Here is a 22,955-nt window from a genome sequence, read left to right as displayed (position 1 = left end):
CACCAGGTCCCTAATCATGCGCAGTCATCAGCGACACTGGTTCCCAGTCATCTGCAGAAATGGCAGGCGGTGCCTATAGACCCTGGGTGTTGCTAGGCGCCGACCAGCCACGGCTCGCTGTTGCTCCTGGGCAGCATGTGCAGGAGCCTGTCACTCTCTCCTCTGTCTTCTACGGTCTCTGTAGGCCATCAAGTATACAGCTAGGTCACCAGGATCCATGATCCTGATGTGGTCCTCCTGCAGCATGAAAGAGAGAGAAACATGGCTGTACTTAGAACCTTTCCTGGCCCTGTGTGATCACCCATTAATGCTTCCCAGAGAAGCACCCCTCGGATGGCCAGAGATGAGTGCGCTGCATGGCTGCCCTGTCAACCTGTGACATGAGGGACACTGGTCCAAACCAGGATGCTGAGATTGCAAGGAGCTGTGAGCGCCTCCAGCAGTGATTGCCACATGGCTAGCGTTGGTGAGGACATTGTACAATGTGTTTAGTCCAATAAAGTGGTGGCGGACTTGAAGTCTGTGCCAGAGGGGGACAGTGGCGGGGTGGGTATAAGGTATGGAGCACTTGGTGGCCCTTTGGTGCTTCCGTGATGTTTGCATGGGCGGGCAGGTTAGGAGCCTTAGTCCAATCATGCCACCGTGGCTGCCCCCGATCTGTCTCAGTTACAGAGACATGGTCAGTTTATACAGGTGACCCAAATGCGTGGCCACTTCAATCGCTTACCCTGCCCCCCCATCTCAATTGCCTGTGCGTGAGATGCAGACAGGGCAACACTTGACACCCCCCCCCCCCCCCCCCCCCACCCCACTACAGTCGCCTCAGAGGTTGGCCAGCACTTGCCTCCAGACACCCCACCATCCCTCAGCAGTCGCCTGCGGGGCCAGGCATCAGTTTCCCCAGCCTCCCAGCGCCCTGAGGCCTGTGAACAACAGGCGAGCTGTGGAGAAGCTGCTGCTCACTTACCTCAGTTCTCCCAAAGTGAAGGCTGCCAAGTGCATGTTGCTTGTGTGCTGTTGTGAAATACATCGGCCTGCTTTCCTGCCGAAGTGGACGGACGATACGGCGGGGTTCCAAGACCCTGGCGGGATGGCCTTTTAATTATATGCTGATGTGTTACAATTAGCTCCCCGCCAACCGAGGGCAGGAAACGCGGCCCGCCATCGGCGGGCTGAGTGGAAGATCGCAGCCTGCCTTCACGCTGTTGTGAAGTGGGTCCCGCCATATTTTCTAAGCAAGCCACCTATCATGCCCACCGCCAGCGGGCTTGGAAAATTCCACCCAAAGTCTTTAAACATTTCTGCAACCTGCTCCTCAGAATTCTCTCGAGTAAACTGTGAACAGATTCCCACTTCTTTACCTATCACTGATTCTCCTTGTTTCACCTATACACAAACCACTGGTTTCTCCTGTGCCTGAACATCAGAACCCACAGTACTTTTACTTCCAGAACTTTTCTGCACCCCAATAATCCCAACAGATTTTCCCTGCAATTTCCAACACATAGACTTCGTGTGTTCAACTTTATTACAACATAAACACTTCAATTTTCGAATGTCACTTCTCCCCTCAGCACTTTCCTTTATGTGAGAAAAAAACTTCCTGCGAATTTCCACCTGCTTCTTCTCTTCCCTGACTACCCACCTCCCTTTCACCTTCCCATTTTCTATCCTTTTCTGATTTAAAAGGGTGACGAAGAAAAAGTTTAGCTCTATGAACTAACTCAATCATCAGCTATCTCTACTGCTTGTCTTAACATTTCAACCCCCTGTTCCTCCACATGAGTTCTCACTACCGAAGGAATTGAATCTTTAAATTCTTCCAAAAGAATTACCTCTCCTGCATATGTTGTCTCTATCTTTAATGCCCAAATCCACTGGTCAAAATTACTTTGTTTTACTCTCTGAAACTCAATATTAAGTTTGCCCCGGCTGTTTTCTCATATCCCTGAATTTCTGCCTGAATGCCTCAGGAACCAACTCATATGCACTCAAAATAATCTTTTTTTACCACATCATAGTTGACCGACATTTCTTCTGACAATGAAGCATAAACCTCATGTGCTCTACCCACCAACCTGGATTGTAACAACAATGTCCAGTTTTCCTGTGGTCATTTCAGCTGTTTAGCTATGTTCTCAAATTAAATAAAGAATGCTTCAACATCTCTTTCCTCAAACTTCGGAACAGCTTAAACAAATTTAAACGTCTTTCCATTGGGTTCCGATCTGGAAGAGACAGCTCCTGGTGTCTCTTTTTTTAACTGCCAGCATTTTAAGTTGGAATTCGCTGTCTCTCTCTTTCTTCCCTTCCTGCCTGTTCCCTTCGAAACACCCTTTCTCTTTCCTTTTCTTTCTCTGGCTGCCTCTAGCTCAAGTTTTTTCATTTGCAACTGAATTTGAGCCCAAACCACCCCTTGGAGAACTCAGTCTTTCAAGTATTCCTTCCTATTTCAAATGCTGTGCTATGCCTTCAATAATGTCTGATTTCCTTACCCCTGCAGGTAACCCTAATTGTAACTTAACTGCCAATTCCATTAACTTAGCTTTATTCGCCTTTTGTAAACCAACCAAGTTATAACTTCAACTCCCAGACAAGTCTTAGCAACTACCAAAGCCATACTGCAGTCTCACCGCTTTAAAAAAAATCTCACACCAACTCCTGAATTCAAAGTGCTTCTCGTACTCATAACCTTAAGATTCACCAGCTCCAAACCAATCCAGAAATTTCAAATGTATCCCACAAAAGGCCCCCAATTTTGTTATGGCACAGCGGGTGGTAAATGCTGAGCTGTTCAAATCCCAGAGGGAAACTTGAAACAACTGCCACAACCATTTAAAATTTGCATTTATTTGGAGTGCCTTTAATTCAGTTGTAATAAGACTGAGTCTTATAGCTTTCTTACAAAACTAAATTAAACCTTTATTAATAAAAACAAATGATTTTAAGTACATACATAGGTTTACAAATTACTACTATGATAACTCCTAGCTCCCTTAGTTAATCTAACTCCCAGTTACACCTCCGTTAAGGCAGCAGTAAAACACAGATTTTAATAGACCCAGGTAAAGTAACACGATCCCCTGAACAGTCGAATTCAAAGTGAGTTTTCTTCACTTCAGTTCATGTAGACAGCAACTTGAGGCTTAGAGGCTGGAGGCTTTTCACACTTGTTAGATCTTAGAATGCCTTCCTCTTACACATAACCTCATATCCTTTATACAGGTTTCTCCATTTTTAATACAAGTCCCATTGTCCCAATACATCTTATTAACTCTACTTCTCTAAAAATAAACTTTCATGGTACCAATTTTTATCAGTAAGCTTTAGGAAAAATGAACACGGTTTGGCTTCTTCTGGCTAAGTGTTACATTTCACCACCTCTTATGAAATTCAAATTACTCTGATTTATCTAAAAAAAAATGTAAATTTTCCCTTTACAGCTCACATTCTAAAATTCCAGCCATGTTTACCTCTTTAACATTTCAAACCTAGCTTCTCTTCTGATACATCAAAGCCTGCAGACCAACTGTACACAGGAGGGTGGTGGCATAGTGTATTATCACTGGGCTAGTATTCCTGAGGGTAATTCTCTGGGGACCTGGGTTCGAATCCCACCATGGCAGATAGTGAAATATGAATCCACTAAAAATCTGGAATTGAAAGATGACCATGAAACCATTGCCGATTGTCACAAAACCCTAACGCCCTTTAGGGAAGGAAATCTGCCATCCTTACCTGGTTTGACCTACATGTGACTCCAAACCCACAGCAATGTGGTTGACTCTTAAAATGCCCTCTGAACAAGGGCAATTTGGGATGGGCAATAAATGCTGGCCTAGCCAGCGATGCACACATCTAATGAATAATAAAAACACACTATTCCTACCTTACAATAAATTTCAATGACATTATGAAAATTATTATACTTTCCTGACAGCAGGTTGGGTGTGCTCAGCTAGCACACAAGCAAATAGTTTCAGTTTCCAATTCTTGCACTGAGCTCAGTCATGAACTTTTCTCTAAAAATTTCTCAAATTTTTAAAAATATTGTGTTTTTGAGAAATATTCTCTGTGACTGTAACAACAATACCAGTCTCCTTGCATTGCATCTTCTCCATCATCTGGTTCCACAAGACAGCTTTAACGTGGTTCCAGTCCTACTGAGCCAAATGCAGCGGTATTTCTCTCCCATCTCCTGCAAAGTAACATTCTGGGATCCCCAGCATTTATCCCTGCAAAAAGAGACACGCTATCAAAGCTTTTCATTTTGCACTCATCAGGATAGCTCACAAGAATTTTCCAACGGTTAAAGGGGAACAATTTATATTGCATATGATGAGAATGCGGGTTCATTTACAAGTGGATTCTGATTGGTGGAGGCATTGCCATGGAGAATGCAGCATGGAACAGTTAACTGTCCAATCCTGATTTTGCTAAGAATTACACTGAAAACCAATTTAAGATCAATAGTCGGGCTCACAGTGTGGCTCACTCATGCATGCTAGAAGCCACATATAGTCACAAATAAAGTCCTGTCCTTTGCAGACAAAAGGAACATCTCCATACATTGCATCTTTTTCAACTAAACAGAAGCTTAGGGAACAGTCAGTACCTGGTTCATCCCCCAGGGCAATGCCTTGATCAGAGTCGATCTGCCCAGTTTGAAACTGAACAAAGCTGGGCAATTAACTATTCTATGGTGCATTCTCTACGGCAACGCCTCCACCAGAGTCCACTTGCCAACCAATCAGCACTCTATTCTCATACAGTACAAACTATTGTTACCCCATTATAGTGGGAAAATTCTTGTGAGCTATCCTGATGAGTGCAAGATGAAAAGCTTTAACAGCATGTCTCTTTTCTTTCAGCGATACTCAAATTCTGCACTACGAAATGACTTTTTCTCTCTGGTTCCGTCTCCTTAGCATCTAATATATCCCTCTGCTTTCACTATAAACCTCACTACCACTGTTCTCAGCTCCTTGAATGCCTCAATGCTGTTAAGACTGTTTATCTGACTACTCACAAATGAGTCACAACCTCCTTTGTCACAACGCTGGGAAGAGCAAAGCCATTGTCTTTGGATCCTGCCATAACATTCTCTCTCGTCCCACCAACTCCATTCTATGTCCTTGGGAACTCTCGCTCAAGCTTAACCAGACTATTTACAACTTTGGCACCAAGTTCCATTCTGAGTCAAGTTTAAAACCCTGCATCCGACTTTCACTATTTCATCACCCGAACACAGTAATGCTGTTGCTCAAACCCTAACATGTGCTTTCACTCACCTGCCTCCTCTTCCCTGGAACTTGCTCCCTAAAATTATTCACCTTTCCACTTGTAAAATCCTTCTCAAAACCCAGCTTTTCTTAAGTTTTCAGTCACACTTTCTAATCTCTCCTTCCTTGGCAAGAATTCATTTTCTTTACTCCAAATAATAAAGTGCCCTGGAACATTTCTTTACATTGAAAGCAAAATATAAATGTAATTAGTTATTGTTCCCAAAGTGGACAGAAAACCAGATCATGGATTTAAAAGATCTGTATACTTTTATCCTCTTCTCAATAAGGTCATACAAATGTTAAAACATGAACAACTATATCATATACCAGGGGTGGGGAACCTACAGCCCGTGGGCTCGATCCGGCCCATTACTCAATTTCATACGGCCCACAAGATTTCTAAAAATATAGACCTATGATAGTAGCGCCTTCAAAATAGCAATTCTCAATCGTTACGCTTTTATCAGAAGCAAATTCATAAGTTAAATTACTATAATAATATTTAACAACATGATATTCAAATTCAGCCATTGCATTGAAACAGTGGGTGAGTTGAACGTTTCTGTATTCCCTCTAGAGAAAACTAAATTAAGTTGATTTTCGTATACGCATGGCCCGAGGCTGATTTTGTCTATGTGTGAATGGTCTGTGATATTAAAAGGTTCCCCACTCCTGTCATGTGCAAAATTGCTTCAAAACTTTTAAGTGCTGCAATTGCAATAACGTAATTGGTCTGTGTTAATCTGTGCATAATAAAAAATAAAAAATACCTGGAAAAACTCAGGTAAAAGCAGGTCTGGCAGCATCGGCGGAGAAGAGTACAGTTGACGTTTCGAGTCCTCATGACCCTTCAACAGAACTAAGTAAAAATAGGAGAGGGGTGAAATATAAGCTGGTTTAAGAGGGGGGGAGGGTGGGGACCAGTTTATATTTCACCCCTCTCCTATTCTTACTTAGTTCTGTTGAAGGGTCATGAGGACTCGAAACGTCAACTGTACTCTTCTTCTCCGCCGATGCTGCCAGACCTGCTGAGTTTTTCCAGGTATTTTTTATTTTTTGTTTTGGATTTCCAGCATCCGCAGTTTTTTTGTTTTAATCTGTGCATGTTGGGCAATCTGTGATAGTTGCTGTTCAGGCACCAACAGCCTTATTATTTATTAGATTTATTTCCATCAATATTATGCTGCAGTTAAAAATTGAAGCTTTTTTAAATAAAAACTTTCAATAGGTTCAAAAAGATCCACCTGTATGTTTGAGAGTCAGGACAGGGGGCGAGCAAGCAACTTGCTCTCACAACTCTTTTGCATTTAAATATTTTAATGAGTACGGCAGCCTTTGATTTAACCTTCTTTGCAAATTTGGCTGGTGGACTTACCAGGTCTTGGGAAGCTAAAGAGCTGAAGGGAGGCATGGACAGCTTTGCAAAGATGAAACGTGTACATTGCTGTCTTACCTACAGTGTGGCCTGCCCCAGAGCATTCCCTGCCTAACTGGAAACCAAGCCTGCCAGGTCGGGAATCTGTCAAACAAAACTAGGCACCCCATGGAGTCAAAACTCCGTAGCATCCAAGGAAACCTGAACTTCCAAGTATCCTGACAGAAGTTGTGCAACCCCCAGCCCCCTCAATCATGATTCGGCTTAAAGAGTCAGATACAGGAGAACAATGCAAAGGTTGAGAGAGGTTAATAAAGAGCAAGATATATATGTGCACGCATGCATACACACAAATGCAGAGAATCAGAAGAGACAATGAGTCACAAAGGATTTAATTTTTTTTTACAAAAAGCCTCACCATGCACTGGCACACATTATATTTTCAAATCCAACTTGGAGGAAACAAACTGATAATTCCAAAATGAAGTGATTCAGTTTTTAGTTGTCAGGCCATTTTTGTCTTCACCGTCAAGGTGGCTCCAATTTACGCAATAATTCTTCAATATCTAAACTGCCTTCTGCTTCCCTTTTTCAAGCAAAGGAAACAAAACAGCCATTGAAAAGCAAGTTTAAGGAATCCATTGAGCAATTTTTGTTGCAGTCATGCCAGTCAATAAATCCAAGGACCCAGCAAGAAACCACATGACGCTTGCTTTAACACAACAAAGTGGGCTAGAAACCCCAAACAGCATCCACAACTGGAATTGACAGTTACTCTTTTATTAAGTATATTGGGTGAATAATGACTGTGGCATTGACCCTATAAATCAGCTCACCTTGTTTTCTTTCGGATTTCCTCCACAAGCTGTTTAATATGATCCTCCATGAATTCAATTTTTTCATTTTTACGTGCATGAGCTTTCTGCAGCCGCACAATACGTTCTATCAGTATGGTCTTGTCCACTTCGGGGAAGCTATCAGCCTGTACAGTACAGCCAGTATTCTCTGGAGATCGCTCTTCTTTACTGCACCGAGCATCGAGAGAACCTGGATTGTAATACAAAGATGTTTTCTGGAGTAAATAGAAAATAATGCATGTGCATTTACTTAAATATGATGATTATATTCTCTTTGGCTCAGAAAATGAAGTTCTTTTCAAAAGAAATATTATATTTTATAGGAAGAGTTATCTTTTATTGCTAGAAATTCAATAAATTCAACAACTGTGGGCAATTTCCAAGCTGGGCCTGAGAAATCACTCCTTAATACAAAGTTTCATTCTAAAAAATATTTTTCTCCACGAATGGAGGATAATTTGAGTTTTCTTTATATTGAGCACTTGGAAAAATAAGCATATTGGAGAAGCTAGTTTGTAGCAGTGACTAAGCTCAGAAGCATGAACATCAGACCTAGTCATTAATCTGAGATGCTTCTGTTTTAAACAAGTTAGTTATCATTTCAAATGCATAGCTTTCACTTTCTTGGCGTCGTACGCATTTGTAAGGGCTAGAAGGCTGGGAACAGATGAAGCCCGTGGAGAATATAAAGAAAGAAGGAAGAAACTTAAGCAAGGAGTCAGGAGGGCTAAAAGGGGTCATGAAAAGTCACTGGCAACCAGGATTAAGGAAAATCCCAAGGCCTTTTATACATAGGTAAAAAGCAAGAGGGTAGCCAGGGAAAGGGTAGGCCCACTCAGGGACAGAGGTGGGAATCTGTGTGTGGAGCCAGAAGAAATGGGAGAGATACTAAATGAATACTTCTCATCAGTATTCACCAAAGAGAAGGACTTAGCAGTAGATTTGTCTAGGGAAGAGAGTGTGTAGATAGCCTGGATCATGTTGAGATCAAAAAAGAGCTGTAGGCGTCTTGAAGAATATTAAGGTGGATAAGTCCCCAAGGCCAGATGGGATCTACCCCAGAGTACTGAGGGAGGCAAGGGAAGAGATTGCTGGGGCCTTGATAGAAATCTTTGTATCCTCACTGGCTACGGGTGAGGTCCCAGAGGACTGGAGAACGGCCAATGTTGTTCCATTGTTTAAGAAGGGTAGCAGGGATAATCCAGGAAATTACAGGCCGGTGAGCCTTACGTCAGTGGTAGGGAAATTATTGGAGAAGATTCTTCGTGACAGGATTTACTACCATTTGGAAGCAAATGGCGTATTAGTGAGAGGCAGCATGGTTTTGTGAAGGGGAGGTCGTGTCTCACTAATTTGATCGAGTTTTTCGAGGAAGTGACAAAGATGATCGACGATGGAAGGGCAGTGGATGTTATATACATGGATTTCAGTAAGGCCTTTGACAAGGTCCCTCATGGCAGACTGGTACAGAAGGTAAAGTCACACGGGATCAGAGGTGAGCTGGCAAGATGGATACAGAATGGCTTGGTCATAGAAGACAGAGGGTAGCAGTGGAAGGGTGCTTTTCTGAATGGAGAGCTGTGTCTAGTGGAGTTCCGCAGGGATCAGTGCTGGGACCTTTGCTGTTTGTAGTATACATAAATGATTTGGAGGAAAATGTAACTGGGCTAATTAGTAAGTTTGCAGACGACACAGGTTGGAGGAGTTGCAGATAATGAAGAGGATTGTCAAAGGATACAACGGGATATAGATCGGTTGGAGACTTGGGCGGAGAAATGGCAGATGGAGTTTAATCCGGACAAATGCGAGGTAATGCATTCTGGAAGGTCTAATACAAGCAGGAATTATACAAGGCAGAACCCTTAAGTGCATTGATGGGCAGAGGGATCTGGGTGTACAGGTCCACAGGTCACTGAAAGTGGCAACGCAGGTGGATAAGGTAGTCAGGAAGGCATATGGCATGCTTGCCTTCATTGGCAGGGGTATTAAGTATAAAAGCTAGGAAGTCATGCCGCAGCTGTATAGAACCTTGTTTAGGCCACACTTGGAATATTGCGTGTAATTCTGGTCGCCACATTACCAGAAGGATATGGAGGCATTGGAGAGGGTGCAGAGGAGGTTTACCAGGATGCTGCCTGGTCTGGAGGTTATTAGCTATGAGAGGTTGGAGAAACTCGGATTGTTCTCACTAAAGCGACGGAGATTGAGGGGCAACTTGATAGAAGTTTACAAAATTATGAGTGGCATGGACAGAGTAGATAGTCAGAAGCTTTTTCCCAGGGTGGAAGAGTCAATTACCTGGGCACATAGATTTAAGGTGAGAGGAGAAAACTACATAAGAGATGTGCGGGGCAAATTTTTTACGGAGGGTAGTAAGTGTCTGGAATTCGCTGCCAGAGGAGGTGGTGGAAGCAGGTACAATAGTGGTATTTAAGAGGCAGCTTGACAAATACATGAATAGGATGGGAATAGAGGGATACGGACCCCGGAAGTGCAAAATGTTTTAGTTGACAGGCAATATGATCGGCGCAGGCTTGGAGGGCCGAAGTGCCTGTTCCTATGCTGTACTTTTCTTTGTTCTTTGTTCGCCATTCTCAGTTAAACAATTAGATAACCTGCTCTGAATACAGTAAGTCACTACAGAAGGTTTGCATAAGCAACTTGGAAGAAACCCATTTGTTTTTTCTTCACACACCCTGTAGAAAAGTTCCCAGCCTGTGCTGAACATAACCTCACAGCAACAATTGGGAATTCAGTGTGTGGTGTACAACTGTGACACTTCACATCGACAGACAGTACATTGAGGTTTCAACACTGTAGATGTCATCCTGTCACTTCTACATATCAATTTTTTCCAGTAAGCTCAATAATTTCACCAAGGCTAACATCACTAACTATATCAACGCTAAACATTGGCCTAGGTTTTGCTGTCAGCAGTGAAGCAACAGCACGCGTTGTTCACCTCACAGAGTGGCCCACAATGTTTTCAAGAGTTTCTGTGCAACGACTTGCTTTAACCCAGCATCTGATCCAGTGCAGTGCCATCTGCAGGGTCTCGGAGGAAGACAAGAAACAGCGAGGCTCTTCATCCAGACTGAAGAATCCTCACTGAGACAAGAGGAGTTTAAACCAGGAAGTAAAATAAGATTTAAATCATGTACAGAAAGCAAAGATTGGGAAAGACAGATGGAATAAAGGGAGGGAGAAACGAGACAGACAGAAAAAAGGTTAAAAAAAGTTAATTGATTTTGTTTTGTGGATTTTTAATGTGTTGAAATACAGCTTGGTATTATCGCAACATTTCATTTGATTTCCACCCCCACCCCCCGTTTTTGAAGTCAACATTACCAGCAAAAGCAGGAAGACCGTATTGCTTTACCCATTTCTGCAAAAGACAATAAAATTTGGTCTTTTAAATTGAAATAATGTGGTATTTACTTTTTCTTTTACCTGATGAACTTGAACGACTTCCCATGCTGCTTGCCTCTTTGCTGTCATAGTTGCCATTTTCTATTTGCTCTAATCGCCGTCGTGCTGGAAGAAACCACATGATACTAAAACTATATTTCTGAAATTTCTATCTAGAATTACACTAAGTGAAAATCTGTTCACCTCAGTGAATAATTATAGCATTGCAAGTCTAAACCATAGCACTTTTCCAATTCCCACCCACCTTGCTGAAGCTGTTTTGTGAGGTCCTTAATATTAGTTGCTTTCTTTCGTTTCTGTGTGACAAGGTCATCTTTAAGCTCCTCCACTTGTAAAGCCAATTTACTCACTTCTTTCTGTTCAGAGATCACCTCATTCTGCAGAGTTTTCACATCCTGCTGTCGCAGTTGCTGTTCTTTCTGCAATCTGTCCACCTGTATACAAACAAAAGCAAATACCTCAGTATACTAAATGACACTGAGCTGCTTTTGGCAAGAAGTGTACATTTCAATCATCAATAGCAAAGTGACTAGTCAGGTTTCAAAACATCTGCTGTATTTATCTCAATTTACATTGGTACATTAAAAAAGAATTACCTTTTGAACCTAACCTGTATTAAACAATGGACGTAACACATCATTGGAAGTTGCAAGTACATTTGGTAAAGACTTTTTTTCAGCACCAGTATTACTGTTATTAACCAGAGTAATTTTCACCTTCAGTATACAGCTACAGCCCTTGATACATTTAGCTTTTTGCTATTCATCTTAGCTCAATAATAATCAATTAACTTAGAATTCTATTTACAATTAAAGTAGAACTTTAAACCAATTATAGTTGTAAGTAGGCTTCATTTCCAGCAATTTTCAGGGAGAATTTTATACACAAGGAAAGAGAAATTAGCCTAAGGAAATGGAACTGTACCTTTGGATTGGAAAACTGCAAATAATTAGAAAAATGAGAGCACATAGAACTGGAGGTAACCTTATGATATGGGTCAGTAGAAAGGAGTGAGAGTAAGGATAAATGGTTCATTGTCTGATGGTGGGATATGACAAGTGGTATTCCCTGTGTGTCTGCACTGGGGCCTCAGCTTCTCACCATAGAATGATGCAGTACAAGGGCTTTTTGCCCCATCATGCCTGTGTCAGCTCTTTAAAAGAACTATCTAATTAGTCCCACTCAGTGTTTATTCCTTAGCTCTGCATATTTGAAATTTATTATTTGAATCTGCTTCCACCACCCTTACACGAGCACTTCAGATCATAATTCGCTGAGTACGTTTTATTCCCTATCATGCTGCCTCTGGTTCTTGTACCAATTTCCTTAAAACCGTATCCTTTTGGTTATTGACTTGTCTGCCACGGGAAAGTTACTCCTTATTTACTTTTCAAAACCGTTCATGAGTTTGAACTCATCTTTCAAATCTCCCTTTAACCTTCTCTGTTCTAAGTCGCTCTTCATAACTGAAATCTTTCATCGTATGATTCCAATAAATCTCCTCTTTAAGCCTCTGGCACCAAGTGGGGTACTCAGAAATGGCAATACGACTGTAGCTAGGGGTTAAGCAGAGCTTTATAAACAATTGGAATTACTTTCTTGCCTTTTTACTCCTCTACTTATAAAGCAAATGATCCTGTATGCCTTCTCAACTTGAACTGCCACCTTTAGAGACTTGCATACCAATGTAGAGAGTAGAGTTCCTCAGGGTAGTGTCATAGGCCCAATCATCTTCAGCTGCTTCATCAATGATCTTCCTTCCTTCATAAGGTCAGAAGTGGGGATGTTCGCTGATGATTGCACAATGTTCAGCACCGTTCGCAACTCCTCAGATACTGAAGCAGTCCGTGTCCACATGCAGCAAGATCTGGACAATATCCAGGCTTGGGCTGACAAGTGGCAAGTAACATTCGCGCCACATAAGTGTCAGGCAATGACCATCTCCAACAAGAGAGAATCCAACCATTGCCCCTTGATGTTCAATGGCATTACCATCACTGAATCCCCCCACTATCAACATCCTGGGTGTCACCATTGACCAGAAACTGAACTGGACTTGCCATATAAATATGGTGGCTACAAAAGCAGGTCAGAGGCTAGGAATAGTGTGATGAGTAACCCACCTCCTCACTCCCCAAAGCCTGTCCACCACCTACAAGGTGCAAGTCAGGAGTGTGATGGAATACTCCCGACTTGCCTGAATGAGTGCAGCTCCCACAACACTCAAGAAGCTTGACACCATCCAGGAAAAGCAACCTGCTTGATTGGCACCACATCCACAAACATTCACTCCCTCCACCGCCGTCGCAAGGTGGCAGCAGTGTGTACCATCTACAAGATGCACTGCAGGAATTCACCAAGGCTCCTTCGACAGCACCTTCCAAACCCACGACCACTACCATCTAGAAGGATAAGGGCAGCAGAACACCACCACCTGCAAGTACCCCTCCGAGCCACTCACCATCGGACTTGGAAATATATCGTCATTCCTTCGCTGTCGCTGAGTCAAAATCCTGGAACTCCCTTCCTAACAGCACTATGAGTGTACCTCAGCAGTTCACGACCACCTTCTCACGGGCAATAGGGGATGGGCAATAAATGCTGGCCCAGCCAGCGAAGCCCACATCCCGTGAATGATTAAAAAAAAACACCAGTCTCTCCATTCTTACGCCCACTTTAAAATTGTATCATTTAGTTTATATTACCTCTCGTAATTCTTCCTTCCAAAATGAATATATTCAGACTTCTCTGGGTTACATTGCATCTGCTATTCGTCTGCCCATTTCACCAGTCTATGTTCTCCTGGAGTCTGTTACTGTTCTCCTCTCTGTTTACTGCATTTCCAAGTTTCCTGTCATCTACAAACTTTGAAATAATGCCCCACATATCCAAATCCAGGTGATTAAAGGATATCATAAAGATCAGTAAGGGACGCACAAGGAGACAGGCGACTACACCAGAGACAGAAACTGGGTGAGTAGCGAATTAGGTTCACATGGCAAGTCTGTTTCAGGTTTAAACTACAGATTAAGAATCATGACCTTACACAGTACTAACCTTCAACTAAGTTAGGTTAGCTTGTTTAACTGAGAACTGCCTGGAGTGGCAGTTATCTGTCAATCACCTGAAAGCAGTTGGTTCAAGTGCTGTTAATTACTGTAGCAGGAAGCTAAACTAGCTAGTGACTCGTCAGAGGGTTTATAAAAGAGACAGGCTTTACAAACCACACGATCAGTAAGGGGCATGCGAGGAGACAGGCAACTATACCGGAATGAGATACAGACCAAATGAGTAGCAAATTAGGTTCACGTGAGGTGTAGTATACATAGGAATTATTCTAAGTTCATTAAGTGAGTAATTAATTTAAGTTAACTAAATAACATAAGTAACAATGGCAGGACAGGTGTTATGTTGTAGCTGTGGAATGTGGGTACTTTTGGACGCCAAGGCAATCTAGGACAAACACGTCTGCAGAAAATGTAAGCTGCTAGAGGAATTCCAGATCGGGATTATTGAGATGGAAGCCAAACTGCAGGCACTGCACAACATAAGGGAGGGGGAGAAATACCTGGACACTATGTTCCAGAAGATGGTCACACCTCTTAGAATAGGGTTGTCTGTTTTGGTCAGCAGTGAGGGACAGGAGGATGTGACCGTGAGTGAGGCAGGTAATAGGGCTGAGCAGACAGTAGTGGAGGAGCCTCAGGCTTTGCAATTGTCAAACAGATTTGAGGTGCTCACAATCTGTATGGAGAGTGAGGTCTGCAAGGTGGATGAGCAGGCTAGCCATGGCACCATGGTACAGGGTGCCATTCAAGTGGGGGGAGCAAACAGGAATGTAGTAGTAGTGGATAGTATAGTGAGGGAGATCGACACTGTTCTCTGCAGCAAAGAGCAAAAGTCCAGAAGGCTGTGTTGCCTGCCTGCCTGGCGACAGGGTTCAGGACTTGCTCAGGGCTGGAGAGGTACTTAGTGGGAGGGGGAAGATCTAGTTGTCGTGGTCAATGTTGGTACCAACGACATAGGTGGGACAAGGAAGGAGGTTCTGCATAGTCAGTGTGAGAAGCTAGGTACCAAATTAAGAAGCAGAACCTCAAAAGGTAATAATCTCTGGATTATTACCTGAGCCACATGCAAATTGGCATAGGGCAAATAAGATTATAGAGAGGAATGCACGGCTCAAAGACTGGTGTGGGTTAAGTGGGTTCCAGTTCATGGGGCACTGGCACCAGTACAGGGAAAAGTGGGACTGTACCGTTGGGACCATCTACACCTGGACCGTGCTGGGATGGGATGTGTGTTCTTGCGAATTGCTTAACTAGAGAAGTAGAGAGGGCTTGAACCGAATAGCAGCAAGGGGCAGAGAGATAAAACCTAAGAGTACATCAATAGTGAAGACCAGATGTTACAATAATAAAAAGACAAAACTAAAGGCTCCGTATAGCATTCATAACAAAGTAAATGAATTGATTGTGCACATTGAAGTAAATAAGTATGATCTGATAGCCATTACGGAAACATTGCTGCAGGATAACAAGGATTGGGTGCTGAATATAGAGGGGTATGTGATATTCAAGAAGAATTGAAAGCTAAGTAAAGGCGGAGGAGTAGCATTGTTGATCAAAGATGGTATTGGTGCAATAGTTAAAAGCTGACCTTGGTTCAGGAGATCAGGATGTAGAATCAGTTTGGGTGGAGATGAGAAATAGTGGGGGCAGTCTACAGGCCCCCTAACAGTAACCACAATGTAGGACAAAGTATCCTAGAAGAAATATTGGGTGCTTGTGATAAAGGACAGCAATAATCATGGGTGATTTTAATCTACATATAAACTGGAAAAATCAGATTGGCAGTAGTACCGTGGATGAGAAGTTCATAGGATGCTTTTGCGATAGTTCTTTTAAGAGCAGCACTTTCTGGAACCAACCAGACAGCAGGTTATATTAGACTTGGTATTGTGCAATGTGACAGGGTTAATTAATGACCTCAGAATGAAGGCACCCCTAGGTAGCAGCGACCCCAATATGATTGAACTTTACATCCTGTTTGAAAAGGGGCAAGATTGGATCTAAGACTAATATTTTAAACTTAAATAAGGGCCACTATGTGGGCATGGAAGCTGAGCTAGTTGAAGTGAACTGGGATACTAGGCTAGGGGATGGATCAATAGAGAATCAGTGGCAGACATTTAAGGGGACATTTCAGAACACTCAGAATAAGTATATTCCTACTATAAAGAAAAATTCTAAGAGGAGGACCCACCCTCTGTGGTTAACTAAAGAAGTTAAGGAAAGCATATAACTGTGCAAAGATGAGTGTCAGGTCAGAATATAAAACAACAGAGGATGGCTAAAAGGTTAATCAGGAGAAAGAAATTAAGAGTATGAGAGGAAGCTAGCTATGAATATATAAACAGATAGCAAGAGTTTCTACAGGTATTCAAAATTGAAAAGAGTGTGAGTGAGTGTTGGTCCTCGAATGCATGACAGTGGGGAATTAATAGTAGAGAATAATGAACTAATGGATGAAATGAACGAACATTTTGCTTCTGTCTTCTCTATAGATACAAAAAACATTCTGGTAATAGCTGTAAATCATGAGGTGGAAGGGAGAGGGGAACTTGGTGAAATTACAATCACTAGGGAAGCAGTGCTGAGCAAACTGATGGAGCTGCGGGCTGAGAAGTCTCTGGGTCCTGATGGACTTCATCCAAGGGTCTTAAAAGAGGTGGCTCATGAAGTAGTAGATACATCGGTGTTAATTTTCCAAAATTTTCTAGATTCTGGAAAGGTTCCATCAGACTGGAAAGTAACAAATATAACCCCTCTATTCAAGAAGGGAGGGAGGCAGAAAACAGGAAACTCTAAGCCAGTTAGCTTGACATCTGTCATGGAGGTGGTGTTAGAATCCATCATTAAGGAAGTTATAGCTGGGCACTTAGCGAAACTCAAGGTAATCGGGAAGAGTCAGCATAGTTTTGTGAAAGGGAAATCATGTTTAACCAATTTATTAGCGTTCTTTGAAGGAGTAACATGTGCTGTGGATAAAGGGGAGCCTGTAGGTGTGCTGTACCTGGATTTCCAGAAGGCATTTGATAAGGTGCCACGTCAAAGGTAATTGCGGAAAATAAAAGCTCATAGTGTGACATAGATAGAAGATTGGCTGGCAGGCAGAAAACAGAGTATGTATAAATTAGACTTTTTCTAATTGGCAGGATCTGACGAGTGGAGTTTCAACTTTTTACAATGTATACCAATGACTTAGGTGAGGGGAATGAAGGCAAGGTAGCTAAATTTGCAGATGACACAAAGATAGGGAGGAAAGTATGATGTGAAGAGGACATAGGGAGGTTACAGACAGATATAGATAGGTTGAGTGAATGGGCAAAAATCTGGCAGATGGAGCGGAGTATAATGTAGGAAAATGTGGAGTTGTTCACTTTGGCAGGGAGAATATAAAGGCAGGCTATTACTTAAACGGATAACAGCTGCAGAATTCCAAGGTGCAGAGGGATCGAGATGCTCTAGTCCATGAGTAACAAAAAGTTAGTATACAGGTATAGCAAGTAATTAAGAAGGCTAATTACGAGAGGAATTGAACATACAATGTTTCCAAATATTCTGTACTGGTGAGACCACATCCCGAATAGTGTGCGCAGTTTTAGTCTCCTTATTTAAGGAAGGATGTAAATGGCTTCAGAGGCGGTTTACTAGCTTGATACCTGGGCGTGTTGTCTTATGAGGAAAGGTTAGATAGACTGGACTGGTTTCCACTGGAGTTTTTAAAAATTCATTCATGGGATGTGGGCGTCGCTAAGCCAGCATTCATTGTCCATCCCTAATTGCCCTTGTTCAGAGGGCACGCTTGTTCAGAGGGCATTTAAGAGTCAACCACATTGCTGCGGGTCTGGAGTCACATATAAAGATTGAAGGTAAAGATTGCAGATTTCTTTCCCTAAAGGGAATTAGTGACCCAGATGGGTTTCCACGACAATCGGCAATGGTTTCATGGTCATCATCAGACTTTGAATTCCAGATTTTTATTGAATTAAAATTCCACCATCTGCCATGGTGGGATTCAAACTCAGGTCCCCAGAGCATTACACTGGGTCTCTGGAATACTAGTCAGTGAGAATACCACTATGCCACCGCCTCCCCTTAAAGAATATAAGATCATGAACGGTATTGACAAGGTGGACATGGAAAGGATGTTTCCTCTTGTGGGTGAGTCCAGAACTAGGGGGCACTGTTTTAAAATTACAGGTTGCCCTTTTAAGATAGAGGAAAAAATTCTTCTCATCTCTGAGGGTTGTGCGACTTTGGAACTTTCTGCCTCCGAAGGCAGTGGAGGCAAGGTCATTGAATATTTTTAAGGCAGAGGTAGATAAATTCTTGTTAGGCAAGGGAATTAGAGGTTATTGACCTCTACCAGAGGTAGACGGGAATGTGAAATTCAAAACACAAACAGTTCAGCCATGAGCTTATTGAATGGCAGAGCAGGCTCAAGGAGCTGAATGGCCTACTTCTGCTCCTATTTTGTTTGGTCTGAACATCCACCCGAGGGACTTTGCCATTTCTATTTCTATTAATGACCTGGAAAAGGAATTGAAAAGTTTTATATACAAGTGTCCATATTACACCAAGTTGGCAGGCACAGTAAGTTGTAGGGACAGGAAGTCACAAAGGAACATAGACTAAGCGAGTATGTGAAATTTTGCTGGATAGAATTCAATATGGGCAAGTGTGAAGTCACCCACTTTGGATCGGAGGTCAACATATTGAAATGTTTTTATAATGTGATAAATGAGGAGCAATGAGGATCAAAGGGCTTTAGTTATCTATGTGCACATAGGTATCTATTATATCACTAAAACCTAGAGTTCAGGTACAAAAAATAATAAATCAATTGTTAATCTGAGACAGATAAATAGATTTTTGTTATTAAGGGATATGGGGAACATGGAATTTCTTTACAGGTCAGCCATGATCTCACTGAATGGTGGAATAGGCTCGAGGAGTGAAGAAGCCTACTTCTATTCTTAAGCTGAATGTAGAATGTTAAGAGTGATCAAATTAAGGTAATTAAAATGATTAGAGCTTTGATGGGGCAGATACAGAGAAACTACTTCCTCTAGTGGGGGAAATCCAGAAAACAAAAGGACATAATCTTAAACTTTGGGCTTGGCCACTTAATGTTTAAAGCAGGAAATATTTTTTCAACAAACGGTAGTAGAAATCTGGAACTTACCAACCACCACCCCACAAAGGCTCTAAATGCTGGGTCAATTGAAATTTGTAAGACTGAGAATGATAGTAAGTTAGCCAAGGATATCAAGGGACATGGCACAAGAGGATATAAATATGGAATTGAGCACAGGTCTACCATAATCTAATTGATTGGCAGAACAGACTTTAGGGGATGAACAGCTCACTGCTGTTCCTTTGGAATACTTTTCCACATTTAAATCCTGTATCAGAATGTAAAAAGTCCAGCTCAAGTACAATAAAGTATCTCCAAGTTTGGTCTGACAATGCACATTCACCCTAGTAAATAAAGTGCCCCTTATGCTGCCCCAGCAAAACGCATTAACACCAATTTTATAAAAAAAATATGCTTGACCAACTCCATACCAACCGCATTTGTAAACATTTTGAATGATGCTGTCATTAATGCTAAATTTCTGTTTTATTTCATTGTAAACTTGTGTCCAGTAGAAAGTAAAATAAACTATTCTAAACTATTCTGCCATGTATCCAAATAATCCTTTTAAATCATAAAAATGTCATATTTGTAAATAATAAGCATTATATTTGCCACACATTTGTCAAGTATCTGCACCTAACATCTGTATCACTGAAGTTTAGGATCAAGTCCATTGCCTTTTTTCCCCTTTGTTCTTTCATGGATGTGGGCATCGCTGGCAAGGCCAGCATTTGTTGCCCATCCCTAATTACCCTTGAAATGAGTGAATGGCTTTGCCATTTAAGAGTCAACCACATTGTTGTCGGTCTGGTCATTTAGACCAGACAGGGTAAGGACAACAGATTTCCTTCCCTAATGGACATTAGTGAACAAGTCAATGGTTTAATGGTCAGCATTACTGAGAACTAGCTTTTCAATTCCAGATTATTAATTACATTTAAATTCCACTACTGTCATGGTGGAATTTGAACCCATGTCCCCAGAGAGTTCATCTGCGCCTCCGGATTACAAGTCTAGTGACATGACCACTACGCCACCGTCTCCCCATGACTGCCTCCCCCTTATCGTAAATAGTCAGTATACATCTGCTAAATACATAATTCTCTATTACAAAACAGTAAAAATACCATAATTTAACTAATCACAGATAAATTCACAGCACTCTGCAGTATTTTAGCCAACACTTGCTGTAGGTCAAATCCTCTTCATATCCACAAAGCTAGGGGAAGAATGAAAACATATTATTGTATTCCAATGGGATTTTGTTACCACAAAAATAGTTCAAAGTTTCCATGAGGGCTTAATTGAGGACCACAGGATACCAATTCCCACTAGAAAACAATGCTCAGTTCATTCAAATCAGAACAGGCATAGATGTTGGGAGACAGGAAACAGTAAGCTATGTTTTAAAAAATATTCAAAAGATGATGTTAACACTGCACTTTTAAGTTTCTTTCCCCCCCCCCCTTGAAGGAGATATACAGACAGATTTCCAAATGCAATACAAATAGCACACAACAAACTGCTTAAAGGTTAACACCCCATATTGATTTATATTCTTGAAATTAAAAATGTATTCCACTACTCAATGATGTAGAACTTTCTCAAATGGAGACACGGGGTTAAGAAAAAAAATTCCTGAAGCTTCATTATCCAGTAGTTCTTCTCATATTTACTGTACTCTTACCAGCTCAGCATTGGTGTGTCCCAACTCTTCAAGTTGCGCACTCAGTTCCTGCTCATGAATATTTAGTTTGTCAAGTTGTGTCTGCAGTGTGTTATTCTCAGACTGAAGTTGTGCATTTTTGCTGGTCAGTTTCTCTGTAAACAGAAGCAACTCAGATTCTTTTTTGCGACTCCCTTCAATGTCTTCCTGCAGATCTGTAATGAGTGCGTTCAGGCTGTCAACCTCCTCCTTCAGTGACTGAATCTCTTGTTCATTTCTATGATGTAATCACATAATCACATTAGATTATTTTTCTGTACTGGTCTGCACTGCTAGAAAACGTAGGCTTTTAAAATTATGAAAAACCCTGCCTGCTGATTTCAACACCGGACTACTATAAATCTGAATATAGCAATGTACTGAAGAATAAAGTCTAACATTTTTGCAAAATATTTTCTACAGAATCGGATTGTTATACAAATACACAACATAGTCAATTGAGCAGAAGTTTTTTGAGTCCCCTGTTGTATTAATAAGGAACACCCTGATGGTTATATGAACTTACAAAAATAGCAGGTGTGAAAAGACCCGAGGATCCATGAAGCCTGCCCCATATTCATGATGCCTGGGACATCATGATGAGACACTTTATTCCCCCACCAGCCAAATCATTTCCCGGGAAAGTAAAACAAAAGCAAGTAAAATATCCAAGGCCAATAAGGTTGGAGGTTGGGGGGGGGGGGGCGCGTCGCAACAAAGACTCCAGAAAACTCATCTCCGGCCCCCTCAGATAATCTATAAATCAGTACAGGAGAACTCAGTGACGTGTATATGTTAATGGTTAACTTGGTATACAAAATAATTATACCTAACCAACAATATAGCCTAGACTTTACCTTTCAAGCTGTTCTTGCAAGTGGTTTACTATCTTTACTCGTTCATGCAAAGACTGGCATTCTGCTTTCTGCCGGTTGATAATTTCTTTATATTTTGACAGTTCATCTTCAGTCCTCAAACGTTCATCCTCAAGGCATTTTACCTGAGTGAGGAATGGATAACAGGATTATTGAAAGGAAGTGAGACCATAAAAATAACCCAATTTGCATAGAATGTTCATAATGAACAGCAAGCACCCAACCTGGTTTTGAATCAAATAAAGGGACACATAAGCCAACTGGAGTGTTCCCTATGGCTGCCCCAGTTAACCCAGCAAAATATATTTTCAACAAGTCAAAGCAAGTGGTAATAGGGCACTTAGAAAAATCATGTAATTAGACAGGGTCAATGTGGTTGTATAAAAAGGAATTTGTGCTTGACAAATCCATTTCAGTTTGAAAATATTATTAAAAGGACAGATAAAAGGGAACCAGTGAATGCATTATATATGAAATTTCAAAAGGCATTTGACAAGGTGCCCAAGAAAGGTTGTTACACAAGATAATGGCTCATTGGGTTGGGGGCGGGGTGGGGGGGGTGGCGGTCATAGAATAGTTGGGGGTCATATATTAAAATGGATGAGGATTGGTTAAATGACAAATGATTCAAAAGTTAAATGATACAAAGAAAGGTGGGAAAGTAATCAAGGAGGACAAAGCATTTGGAAAGGGATCTAGACAGGTTAAGCGAGTTGGCATAAAACGTAGCAGATGGAGAATAACGTGAAAAAGTGAGAGGTTATTCACTGATAAGAGGTACAAAAAACAAAATATTTTTTAAAATGGTGAAAGACTTGCATTTATATTGCGTCTGAAAGCACTTCACACCCAATAAAGTAAATTTGAAGTCTAGTCACAGCTGCAATGTAGGAAGCTCGGCAGCCAATTTGCACACAGCGAGCTCCCAAAAATAGCAGTGATAATGACCATATAATCTGTTTTAGTAATGTTTATGGAGGGGTAAATATTGGACAGGATACCAAGGAGAACTCCCCTAGCTCTTCTCTGAAATAGTGGCATGGAAACTTTTATATCCACCTGAGGGGGCAGACAGTGCCTCAGTTCAACACCCCATGCAAGAGACAGCACCCCCAACGGTGATGCATTTTCTTATTACTGCACTAAAGTGCACTGTCAGCCTTGATTTAGATACTGTAACTTGGAGAGTGCGCCTCCAACTGAGCCATGGAGGAACTAGCAAGTAAC

At 41.6% G+C, this 22,955-nt stretch overlaps 1 protein-coding gene and 1 long non-coding RNA gene across 8 annotated transcripts in view; one reads left to right on the top strand and one right to left on the bottom strand.

The window, feature by feature from the left end:
- ccdc186 (coiled-coil domain-containing protein 186) overlaps positions 1 to 22,955 on the bottom strand; it is a 119,574-nt gene that overhangs the window by 30,421 nt on the left and 66,198 nt on the right. For 3 of the 7 annotated variants that reach the window (XR_013579733.1, XM_078564675.1, XM_078564679.1), the window contains exons 10-14: positions 21,711 to 21,853; positions 20,836 to 21,091; positions 11,191 to 11,380; positions 10,956 to 11,051; positions 7,497 to 7,707 (exon numbers count right to left, since the gene is read on the bottom strand). Coding sequence is in view for 5 of the 7 variants with exons in the window: in XM_078564675.1 (XP_078420801.1) it covers positions 7,497 to 7,707; positions 10,956 to 11,051; positions 11,191 to 11,380; positions 20,836 to 21,091; positions 21,711 to 21,853 (896 nt within the window). In the remaining 2 variants the exon portion in view is untranslated. Of the gene's footprint in view, positions 1 to 4,093; positions 4,236 to 7,496; positions 7,708 to 10,955; positions 11,052 to 11,190; positions 11,381 to 20,835; positions 21,092 to 21,710; positions 21,854 to 22,955 lie in introns of all 7 variants that reach the window. The other 4 variants (XM_078564678.1, XM_078564677.1, XR_013579732.1 and 1 more) reach the window with 3 other exon arrangements.
- The window catches only part of LOC144694377 (uncharacterized), a 33,416-nt gene continuing 24,311 nt past the window's right edge, over positions 13,851 to 22,955 (top strand). The window contains exons 1-2 of the long non-coding RNA XR_013579737.1: positions 13,851 to 13,919; positions 18,922 to 19,023. This is a non-coding gene — a long non-coding RNA (uncharacterized LOC144694377). The remainder of the gene's footprint in view (positions 13,920 to 18,921; positions 19,024 to 22,955) is intronic.

Source organism: Cetorhinus maximus, chromosome 20 (assembly GCF_964194155.1).
Source record: "Cetorhinus maximus chromosome 20, sCetMax3.hap1.1, whole genome shotgun sequence".
NCBI classification, from domain to species: Eukaryota; Metazoa; Chordata; class Chondrichthyes; order Lamniformes; family Cetorhinidae; genus Cetorhinus; species Cetorhinus maximus.
The sequence above is the reverse complement of the archived record's forward strand: the minus strand, read 5'-3'. Positions and strand labels throughout refer to the sequence as shown.